Source organism: Scyliorhinus torazame, chromosome 3, assembly GCF_047496885.1.
Source record: "Scyliorhinus torazame isolate Kashiwa2021f chromosome 3, sScyTor2.1, whole genome shotgun sequence".
Lineage (NCBI taxonomy): Eukaryota > Metazoa > Chordata > Chondrichthyes > Carcharhiniformes > Scyliorhinidae > Scyliorhinus > Scyliorhinus torazame.
In genome coordinates, this window is record NC_092709.1 from 165,698,078 (window position 1) to 165,710,563 (window position 12,486).

Sequence of the window (12,486 nt, forward strand, 5' to 3'; positions counted from 1 at the left end):
GTGGGATAATGCCCATGTGTACAGGGGATGACATTGCCAGTGGGTGGGGGGCCCCTCAAGCTCACTCAGACTTTGGTGGACGCTTTCAAAGTCCCATCAGTGCAGCTCTACCTCAGTGCCACACCAGATTGTTGGCCTGAGTTGCAAGTTTCTGGAGTGGGAGTTGAACTGGTAACCTCTGCTCAGAGGAGCCAGTTTCACCGGAGTATTCAGCTCCCCAGTGTTGAAAATATTTGTGTGTGGACTTGACCAGGGAGAAACTCTCCAAGGCCCAAAGAAAATGACTAAATGTGGTTGAAAAGCGGTGTGGATCTCACCCAAAAAACACCCACCAAGCATGGCCAAAATGACACTTAGAAACTTTTTGTTTGAACAGCGCCCAAAATCTACTGTAGTGGAATTGTTCAGGTTTCGGTTTCCACCACCTGTCGAATTGAACAATCTAATAACACAGCACAAAGCAGGACTATGCATGTAATATGCAGGTTTATTTACCAAATAGTAAATGCAGCAACTTGTTACTTGCTAAATCAAAAAAGCTGCTAAAACTCTTCAGGAACCCAAGAGGCTGTAACTAAACAGAGATCGAATCTATCTACAATCTGAATCTATAATCCTGAAGAGCAAATTTTTTTTCCTATTGTGCTACGCAGTTTGCTGACTAGAAGGTTACAACAGTACAATGAAATCATGTCTATTGGTCAGAATGGGTAGCACTTGGATCCATCCGATTGCAAATCACCTGAATTTCAACTCATTTCTTGGGATTTAATTTTGTGAATTAGCATTAATCTGTTAAATTTCCCTCTTACCAAGAGATAGTATCAGCTCAGAGACAGGAGAGCTGCCAACTGAACCAATGAGGTTTCTTTTCGGGCCATTTCCACGTTTGATTAAATTTTATTTTCTGTACTGATATATTCAAAAGCCCAAGTTAAATGATGGAGGTCTAGTCATATAAGTGTCAGCCTTAGCTCCATGGTAACACCCTTGCCTCGGAGACAGAGGTTACCAGTTCAACTCCCACTCCAGGAACTTGCAACTCAGGCCAACAATCTGGTGTGGCACTGAGGGAGAGGTGCACTGATGTGACTGACGGTTAATTATTAGTCTTAAACAATTGACTGAGCAGGAGACAGAGTAGGGATAATAGACATGTCCTCCAATATGCAGAATGAGATCAGTGGTGCCCTTAACTAGTCACCATATTCATTAACGATTTTGACGACGAGACAGCTAGCAATACGCCAGGTATTGCTGTGACGACAGAAAGATAGGTATGGAGTGTAGACAGAAGCTAACATTGTGAGATATTATATTGATAGATTAAGTGAATGGGCTAACCTATGACAAATGGATTTTAACGTTGACAAATACAAGGACATCCACTTTGGACACAAATAGGATAGAACAGGGCACTTTCTAAATTGTGAAAACCTCAAAACAGTGGGAGTTGAAACAGGCTTTGGGAGTCTCAGTCCACATATCATTAGAATGTCAAGGACATGTACAGTAAAGAATCAAAAAGGCTGATGGGATATTGTTGTTTATACAGAGGATTAGAATACAAGTGGCTGGAAGTCATGCGTCAGCAATACAACATCCTGGTTAGATCACACCTGGAGTATCGTGAGCAGTACTGGGCATCGCACCTTAGGAAGGATATATTGAGGGAGCACAGCATAAGCTTACAGAATGATAACTGCACAAAGGTTAATTTTGGGTGAGAGATAGCACAGTGGTTAGCACACTGTTGCTTCACAGCGCCAGGGTTCCAGGTTAGATTCCCGGCTTGGGTCACTGTCTGTGCGGAGTCTGCACGTTCTCTCTGCGTCGGTGTGGATTTCCTCCGGGTGCTCGTTTCCCCCTACAAATCCCGAATCACAGCTGTTAGGTAATTTGGATATTCTGAATTCTCCCCCAATGTTCCCAGACGCCCGAGTGTGGCGACTAGGGGATTTTCACAGAAAATTCATTGCAATGTTAATGCAAGCCTAGTTGTGACAATAATAAAGATTATTATTACACAAACTAGGATTCCCTGGAATTTATAAGTATCACAGCTGATTTGATCGAAGTTCAAGAACTTACGTAGAATGAATAGGTAGACAGAGAGGAAGTATTTCTGCTGGATGGGGAATCTGATTGGGGCAACAGTTGGTGGGGTGCAGAAAAACAAGCATTTTGTTGCTATTGGCCTTCACAACAACATACATGTGCCATGTTGGATTTTTCGTTCTCACAAAGTTGAAGATGGTAAATAGCGAAATGGCTGATCTCTGCAACTGATGTGCACATTGCACATGTAGCACCCTTTTTGCCCAAAGTTGTACAATCCTGGCTCAATTGTGTCATGACACCACAATGCTTCAAAAAGACACAGGTCCCAAAGATCTACCATATGGGGAGTGAACCCTTGCTGCCAGCATTATTGAGCAACATGCACTAACCAACTGAGAGAACTGGCCCTACTTTGCCATGCCTATCAAGAGTGAAATGAGAAACATTTCTTCACACAGAGGGTGGCTGAAGTTTGGAACTCTCCTCTGCAAACAGAATTTTGATACGAGAGCAATTGTAATTCATAAAGCTGAGATTGACTGTTTTTTTGTGAAACAACAGGTATTAAGGGATATGGGGCAAATGCAGATAAATGGAGTTTGGTCACAGATCAGCCATGATCTCACTGAATGATGGAACAGCCCCCAAAGTCTAAAAGGCCCAACTCCTATTTCCATGTTCAGTGATGGAGGTGCTGTATTTCAATCAAACATTAAATAGAGTCCTGCTCCGTACTCTCAGGTGGACATAAAAGATTCATGGCAGCGTTCCTGATGCTCTGAATATTTGTCCCTCAACAAACATGAAATGTTTGCACTTTGGAGGGTTCAAGGATCTTTTTGCAAAAGGTTACCTTCAAATCTGATCTTTGTTTCACAACTTCTTTTAGTACACCCATAAGAATATCTGTTGCTAGTGTACGCTCATGGGCCTCGTCAAGAATGATTACACCATATCGCTCCAGTAGAGGGTCATTCATAGCTTCTCGAAGCAACATACCATCAGTCATATACCTGGAAACAAAACAGCATCACAGTTTACTACTCAGTGTTCATAGTTCAACAAATAAAGGAGGTTGTTAATGAGCATCACCAAACGAGGCAAACTGTTCGAAGCTTCTTAGCCATGACACGCCACAAGTGCGCTTTCACCAACTTGAAACCAATAGGACTGATAAATCATTTGAGGAATAATTTAAAAATCACACTATGCGCTATTCCAAGGACCAAAACACAATAAACCACTGTCACAAATCATGCTTACTCAAACAATAATAGCAACACTGCTTCAGGCAAGTTGCAAAATTGAAGCAGCTAATTTTTGACTGCACAAACTAACTCGCTCAAAATCTAAAAATGTGAAACTAAACTTGGCAAAATAATACTAAAATAGACTTCTTTAAATTTCAGTAGAGGGGCCACAATATAGTCCAGGATCACCATTAAACTTTTATTAAACAACACATTAAAACAAAATAAAGGACTACATTTTGCCACACACCCTCACTTACTGATTGGGCACATTCCGAACATGGTTTACATTCACAATAGTAACCATTATAACTCAGGTTTCCTCCTAGGAATAAGATAGATAAGTTTCACAATTCTAGTCATGCATTTAGCAAAATTTAACTCAGTTTCATTGCTGGTACTGCTTTAACCCAAAATGTACACTAGAGTTGAACTATTACACATTTTTATGATGCGTACATCTAAGAACATTTCTGGTCATGTTATGTATAAAACAGAATAAAATGTGTAGCACAACTGGTATCTACCTTAAAGTCTGTTATTAATCGTTACTTCAACACAAGTTAGCCTTTATGTGTAATTTTAAAAAGTTTAATGGTAATTATATTTAATGGTAATACGGTGACCTCTGTAGAGCTACTGAAATTTAAAGAAAACCTTTTGAGGCTATTTTAGGTTTAATCATTTTAAGCTCAAGTTTTCTTTTGCGAAGTTTAGTTCTGCTTTTTTGGATTTATATGGAGTTAGTTTGTGCAGTGAAAAGTTAATCTTGGCATTTGAACGATAACATTTTAAAAGCATCCACTAAATTTTACCGACGGTGTAATGACTTTCACCTACCCTGCAAAAATCAGTATCAGACCTCTAGGACTTAATCTTCATAACTGACCCCATGGCACTTTGATGAACTCTCTATTCATTTCAGATGATTCAGGAATAAACTTGTTCCAGAGGTCGGGGTAATTCAAGCAGTAAGAGTGAATCAGTATGGACACAGGATTGAAGAATTGCCATCAAATTTCCTCGGAGTTCTTTTCAATTAAAAAGGATGGAGCGGTATTGTATAAACAACAGTAATGTTGCTTTTACACATTGGAAATTTCGACAAACATTGCTAAATGTGGTTAAAGAACCACATTCAAAAGAACCCGCAAAAAGTTCACTTACTTCAGACATGTTTTTGCACTGCTACAGTCTTCAAATCTAATGGAGTAGCCAACCTCTTGGCCTAGCATCACATCCATTTCATCAGCTACTCGCTGAGCCACGCTCATGGCAGCCACCCTCCTGGGTTGGGTACAGGCCACACCACGTTTGGGTCCCACCACTGCCCGCACATAATCAACGCACCATTGAGGAATCTGCAAATGCATTAAATCACAAATTAATTGCTCAAATCTTAAACACCAACTACGATGCAAGCATTACACACAAAAACTTTCTCAAGTACAATACTCTTGAACCCTTTGATTCCTTGTATTAAGGCAGCAGAAACCAACAACTCCATGGAGAGGATTAAACCCATGCACCATCGACTCGACATTTTATGTCTCCACTGCGCTGCCTGAAGTACTTTCCTCCTCTAAAAACAGAACAGCCCCCTCCCACTGTGATATGATGTTTAACAAGTATTTTGTTTATCATGCAGTAAGTAGAATCACTGCTGCCAAGGCTGACATAAATACGTAGCCAGCAGCATTTGCTTTATTTTTTATAAACCGTCGAACCCTGACTGCAAACAACAAACTGAATACTCTTAGGAGGTAGACAATGCAAATCAGGAAATCACAGATTAATTTACTGTACATTCAATTCTGGTTACCTCTCATTGCTACTTGACAGTTCTTTTTATGCCCCAGATGTTATGCAATCTTTCAGGAAAACAAAACATGACTGTGCACTTAATGGGTAGCTTCACCAAGCAAAAACAAGAAACCAGATGAAAATTCTAGTCAGTGCTCCAGGTGCAATGGCAGATTGATAGCCCGACAGCCAGTGCTTTGAGGTTTAGGCTAGAATCTGTTCCATTTAGTAGGTGGCCGGGATGGAAACACATGTCTGGACTTTATTAGCCCTCTAATGCAGGTATGAACTGGAAGCATTTATTATTAAGCGTGGAAAACCCCAGGGATTCTCACTGTTCCAAGGGGAGTGGAGAGTTATTGACAGAGGACTAGATACATGCTGACCCTGCGTTGGGAAAAAAAACTTGAAGACAGGGAACCTCAAGAGGCAAACAAAAAGTTAAACGTACTAACAGCCATGCCATTCAATCAAGGAAACTGAGTTTGCTATCATATTGTTAATATAAAAACACCATTCTCACTGCACACTGGCTGTACATCCTTTACAGTAACTGCCCATATTGGCATGGAAACCTATTAGTCACTGCCGCATTTATGAAGTATAATCCTCAGTAGATTCAGTCCGGCATCAGCAAGAAGCATAAAGAGGGAACAAGATCAAACTGTACAGTTGGCTTTTTATTTTTCCATAGCTGTCTTTCAAGGCACAGATGACATAAAAATTGTACGTTAGAATTATAACAAACTGTGACAATTTGAAGTGCACAAGATTTTTTTTTTTAAACTTAATACAAATACAATACTCAGCAGTTTTCAATCAGCTCAAAAACGCTCAGTACCAGATTGAGCAACGGCTGTTTCTAAGCTGTATCCACTTGATGGTATAAAATGGTTGTGGCCCTAATGGTACTCCAAAGGATAAGAAAGTCAGCTGTTAGGCTTCAATTATTCATCTCTTCTGCCAATTCAAGCATCTCCTTAATTTCTAGAGTTAAATTTATTGGAGGTGGGAGAAGGCACTCTTATTATATTTTTGGGTTGATGGCACTGGGGTAACTTAAATGTCTCCAATCAACGTATTTATAAAATAAGTGAAGGAAGAAAAGTGGAAGGAAAATATGCAAACCAAAAGGTGAAGAGAGAGACAGAGGCAGGGAGAGAGTGTTCTGTAACTTGCAGCACTTGTCAGAACTTTCTACTGGAATCAGTTAAATAACCCAACACTTGGGGGTGGTAGTGGAATGGAAGAGAACTGTAGAGCATCACTGGATGCACTAGTAGAACAGTGCATGCTCACTGTTCTAGCTGGTAATAACTGGTATTAGGACCTTGGTTAGCTGCCAGCATGGCAAGTTATCTATACATCCTCTCCACCATAAAATGTGTGTTGGGAGGAAACAGACCCAAATCCAATTATTATATGCCCAAAGTCTCTCAAAATCAGTTCTTTAATAATTCACATATACGTCAACCAACATCTAACTGAAGTGGATTAAATTTAATGTCTATTCAACATGTATGCTCAAGTGCTTCAAGAAACTACAATTTGGTCCAAAGTTCAGTAGGCTTGTTGAATGAAAGACCATCTCGAGTACTGCATTGCAACTAAATCATGTTATGGTATAGAATAATAATTCCCCCTCTCAAGTTTCCAATTACATTCCTTGTTGTATAATTTGAGTCATTGACAAGTCAGTTAATTACAATGTACTCAAATTCAAGTCAATTAATTCATACACCATTGAACAATTCAAATTTATTTTATATCAAAAAAGGCTTTAAATTCCCCCAGGAGCCTGTACACTGTATACGAGTAGGCCGAGTAGCCTACTCCTGTTCCTAATTCAAGTTTGTATATTCACAAAGTTAATTTCGCACCAACTAAAAATCACCAACCTGTGTTGTCTTTCCAGAGCCTGTCTCACCAACTAGTACAAAGGACTGGTGTTTGGTCAGGATTTCAGTGAACCTTTCCTTATAATCCCACACAGGCAGCTGAAGTCTCTTCTTCAGGATCTCATAATAGCGTGGCGTGTGGGGTAAGTTGGTAAATGGATTGATAGCCTGTTGGTGAAGTGCCGGAGATGTAATGAGAGGCATGCTCCCTCCTGTAGTTAAAGCTGGATTGGACGAGTTCCTTGAATCTTTGTCTCGGTCCCGATCTCGATCCCGATCCCGGTCCCGATCTCGATCCTTTGAACGATCATAATCTTTGTCACGGTCTCGGTCTTTCCTCCTGATGTAAATAAAAGTTGGCATTAAGACAATGAGAAATCAAACAAGATTACCAAGTACTTATGCTCTTAAAATCAGCACCAATGGAACTAAAGGCGCAAAGACAAATAAGGAGCATGATATCCCAAGGATTGTATTTTCAGTCCATTAGCAAGTTATTATTTGACATGTAACTTTGTAAAATGTGACACGCATTGACCATCAAATATCTAACTATTTAAATCACTCCACAGGAAAAAAGAAATTGATGCTTTGCTCACGCCATCTTCAATTAGACTTAAGAACAACAGATTTCCTAAATTTTGAATGAGAGAACAGCCAAGCTGAGAAATAAAAGGAGTTAACATGACCAATCACTGCAAGAGTACCAAACAAAGCTGAACATTAGCCAAACAATAGAACACAAGTCAGAGGCAGGCATGTTAAATCAGTAAAACACTCTGGTCAGACTGCAACTCAAATAAATGCAGAACTTCAAATACTGTGGCTTTGAGAAACACGGAACGGGAACATTCAAATCTTTGAGACAATTCATGGAAATATCATACTTGATTCCCATCAGTCGTAAGGAAACACTGGAAACACCTGGGTCCTGCAGCCATCAAAGGAAATGGGGCTGGTTTAGCAGTGGGCGAAACAGCTGGCTTGTAATGCAGAACAAGACCAGCAGTGCGGGTTCAATTCCCATACCGGCCTCCCCGAACAGGCGCCGGAATGTGGCGACTAGGGGCTTTTCATTGAAGCCTACTTGTGACAATGAGTGATCATTAAATGGCTGAGAAGGGACCTCGACAGGTGCAATATGGCAAGTGGTCCAAAAAGGTAAATCCAGAACACAAATTTCAAGTTTAACCGAATATTTTGGGGGGGGGGGGGGGGGGGGGGGGGAGGTACAAAGTTGAAACTATCAAATAATAAATTTATTATGCCATTAGGTTCTTCTGTGCTAAACACATGGAACCGGCAGAGGCGAGTATTGGTAAAGATCTGGAATCAGTCAATCAACAGTTCAGTATTTGGATAGAGAAGGAGCTGCAATACATGTCCTGGATGGACAAGGCAGAATGAACTGAAGATTTGTTTTTCTTCTGTAATGTCATTAACTAAGAGGAATTTCCCCAGACAAAAATGGTGCTCGGGATAAACGATATGGTATTTCCATGAACTGCCTCGAAGCCTTGAATGTGTTCCTGGTGTGTTGATCGAATTCTCAAACAAATAATTGGGCAACCTATGAACTATGTTACATCATGATATATTCAAGTCCCAACATATTGGAGGCCTCAAAGAACAGACTGTGGGAGATTGCTACCAGCCTTGATGCACCAGTAATGCTCTCACCTCTCAGTCAGAAGGTTGTCAATTGAAGACTACAACAGAATCTTGCTTACCGCTTGCAGTAAAACGCAGCTTTAAATTGCTAGGGGTCCAAAAAGGGCATTTGTGACAATGTTGCTGAACTTTGGAAAAAGAAAGAGCCAACCATGGGAAGCCAAGACAGTATCGTGAGGAGCTGGCACTTGGAAATGCAGCAGGCATTCGAGGCTATGCTGTCTACTCGACAAACACCACAAGAGGGGAAAAACCTGCCTTTAAAAATGGATGGAGAACGGACGCACATGTGCAGTTGGGGCATGTTCATGACTCCAAGTCAGTAAACAGCCCTGTGCAGTTTGTTTCCTTTTTAAGCTAAGATTCATTTCCAGGCACCTGCACAGAAGGGAAGTGGAAGAAATGATTTTAAGAGATATTACGGTAGGTACGTCTCCTGGGTCGGATGGGATTTACCCCAGAATGCTGAGGGAAGCAAGGGAAGAAATTGCTGAGGCCCTGACTGACATCTTTGTATCCTCATTGGCTACAGGTGAGATCCCAGAGGACTGGACAATAGCTAATGTGGTACCGCTGTTTAAGGAGGGATAATCCTGGAAAATATAGGCCGGTGAGCCTCACATCGGTAGTAGGTAAATTATTGGAGATAAGGTAGATTTTTTTCACAGGAACAGTTAATCCGTGTTGAAGGCAGAGGTGCATCCACCAGCAGCCAGGGAAAGGAACACAGGAGGCCATTAGGAATTAGGAGTGCGCCTGATCTGGAGTCACTAAGCAGGAATTGAGAGTGGACTTGTCCTCATGCTTGGAATAAAAAGACCAAGTGCAAGAGGAATTAGCAATGCCATATCCGCCTGGTAAAGCTGGTGGAAGAGATCAGCAGTGGAATCTTCGCAAAAAGTGCTCAGGAAACCCTTCAGCTATTGCATTCCAAATCAGAAATTACGGAAAATGAAATTTCCATTTTGCTCTGTGGATCTTTGTCAGTCTCTTCCAATCCACTCGACCCAAGACATATCATTTTAAACACTTCAGGGAGGAAAAGGGGACAGAGAGAAGGAGGAGAAGTACCAGAGTGGGAAGCTGAGGAGGATCAAAATTAATTCCCGAGAGCTGCGGTCTGTTGAGATTTTCAGGTTTAAATAAGGATGAACAAAATACTGTTAAGTTAGTAGCACCTGCTTTAATTTTTGTGCAGTAGAAGGTGTTTAAAAACATGAAATCTTCTAACATGATCCTTTAAGTGAAAAACTGGGCGCTCAAATTTATTGTTTAAAGTTCTTGTTCTCCCTCAAGATCATGAGAGTTTCAATTAGGTCATTTCTCATTCTTTTAAGCTCCAAGGAATTCAAGCCTCATCTGGTCTATTCCTCATCCTAGGAATCATCTAATGAACATTTGTTGCACTCCCTCCAGGGCAAGTATGTGCTTCCTTGAGTGAGGAGACCCAAAGTACGCAATGCTCCAGAATCCAAAGTTCCAGAATTGGCCATAGCAACGCCCTGTTTAACTGCCCTCTTTACTTTATAGTCCAATGTTGTTGCAAGATCTAACATACATAGTTATCCTAATTGTTTTCTGTACGAGCATAATCATTTTCTGCGATTCAAGTTGGAAATGCAGGTCCCTCTGATTACCAACATTTCCTTGTCTCTTACCATTCAGAAAATATTGTTTATTTTATTTTTGTAGAAAACTGGATAACTTCATACTTCCACCATCTGCCTTATTCTTGCCTGCTCAACCAGCCAGTGTATATACCTCAAAGCATCTTTGCATCCTCCTCAGTGCTTACTTTCCCACATAGCTTTGAACTGTCATCAAACTTTGATAAGTTAGTCAGTTCCCTCATCCAAGTCATTAACATACATTATAATTAAGGCCCAAGCACAAATCCTTGTGGTACCTCATTACTTACAGCCTGCCAAGCTGAAAACATCCTGTTTATTCCTGCTGTCCTCTTCATTAACCATTCCTCAATCCATGTTAATATATTACCACCAATTCCATGAATCCCAATTTTGTGGGATAACGGCTTGCTTGGCACCTTATCAAACAAGTTTGAAAATCTAAATAAAACTACATACACTGGTTCCCTCATTCCTTTTACTAATTATAGCCACAAAATTGATTTGTCAACCATGATTTCTCTCCTCATGAACCCATGTTGACTCTGCTTCATCGTAAAACAATTTTCTTAGTGCCCTGTAATCACATCCCTGACAGTAGATTCCAGCATTTTCACTCCAACTTCAGCTTTACGTATGGATATAAATGATAGCACAAGTTATATCTATTTTAAACTCTAATATTCATGCCAGGTATGCAGTGCAAGTAAGCTAATAGCAAGTTAAGACTAGCTGGCCTATCATTCCACATTTACTTTCCGCTACCCTTGTTAAATATCAGAGTTATGTTTGCTACCTTCCAATCATTGGCAACTGATATGGAACCTAAGGAATTCTGAAAGATCAAAACCAGTGCATCCACCATGTCTGTGGCTATGGCTTTTAAACCCCTAAGATGCAGGTTGTCAGATCCAGGGCGATTTGTTTCCACTTGTTGGAGGACCAGATGTCCAGGTTTGGCTGCTCGGGGACAGCCTGAGGAGCTTTTCCTTATTTCCTGACGGTTTTCTCCAGATCGCTCAGATGTCCTGGTTTTCAGCTGTGCTGATGCCCTTCCTCTTTAACCTACTCCTTGCATTCAATTTACTGTCAGCAAACCCCCCCCCCCCCCCCAAGACCTTCCATGCGCTGTAGCCTTGGAATCAATACCTAATCTCAATCCAACGCAAAAACATCGGCTTCCAATCCTGCAGCAGGTTTGGGGCATCTTAATAACCTGCTCTGGAGGGGCGCACCTGAGATTGTAAGATTTAAATGAGATTTTATTCTTCTGATTTTGGCAGCCATTTCAGTTCAATGCAGCAAACATGGCAGCTAGAGAGGTGGGGGCTGTCAGCTCCAACAGGCAAGTGCTTGTGAACCAAAGGGACCAGGATACCTCCCCCCACCCTCTCAAGCAAATGTTCTGCCTTAATCTAGTCTCCCCCAGTTATTTCCCTCGCTAATAGTATCCTCATGTGGCTTTCCACAGCTGGATTTCGCTCCTGGCAACTGGCCAGACGCTATTTGGCTGGCTGCTGAGAGGGAGAAACTGAGTTTGTTTAAAAAAAGTTATGTCTTCCCGCCATTTAAATTCAGCACAGCAGCCATGTTCCAGGCATTCCTGGGTTTCCCCTCTGCTAACAAATCTCCCACACACCTCCCCATAAATATCAGGGCCTCTTGTCGCCAAAGAGTGTCTCCTTCAGAATTGCACTGAAACGTCAGCCTGGATTATGAGAGGCTGGAGTGAGGCACAAAGTCCTGAATCATTAATTAATGCAGAAATGGAGACAGACTGGTACAATATAAAATCAGTTTTGGATTTTAACACCTGGATTACTGTGTTCCTGTGAGGTACTCTGAATATTCACTAAGTTACAAACCAAAAAATTAATTAATATACACTGGACATTGCCTTCTCAACTACAACAAATATAATCATCTTTTGGAAACCTTTCCCAAAAAGAGTACACAAGCTGCAGCCAATTCAAACCTGGGGACATAGTTAGTGACCAGGAGCGGCTATGGACCGGAGACAAATAGACATTAGCTCATACCCACTGGCTCCATGAGCAAGGCCCAGCCAGAGAAAATGAACAGGAGGCTACTGCTCAAGAGGAAATCCTTAGCGTCGTCCAGCAACATGCCAAAGCCAGCAGACAGCCACAGCTGCAAGTGAGACAAAGTCGGGGT

The 12,486-nt window shown here is 41.2% G+C and overlaps 1 protein-coding gene across 2 annotated transcripts in view; it reads right to left on the reverse strand.

Moving 5' to 3' along the window:
* The window catches only part of dhx15 (DEAH (Asp-Glu-Ala-His) box helicase 15), a 171,527-nt gene that overhangs the window by 123,976 nt on the left and 35,065 nt on the right, over positions 1-12,486 (reverse strand). For both annotated transcript variants that reach the window (XM_072496497.1, XM_072496499.1), the window contains exons 2-4: positions 7,013-7,352; positions 4,479-4,672; positions 2,915-3,074 (exon numbers count right to left, since the gene is read on the reverse strand). In XM_072496497.1, coding sequence (XP_072352598.1) covers positions 2,915-3,074; positions 4,479-4,672; positions 7,013-7,352 — 694 coding nt within the window. The remainder of the gene's footprint in view (positions 1-2,914; positions 3,075-4,478; positions 4,673-7,012; positions 7,353-12,486) is intronic.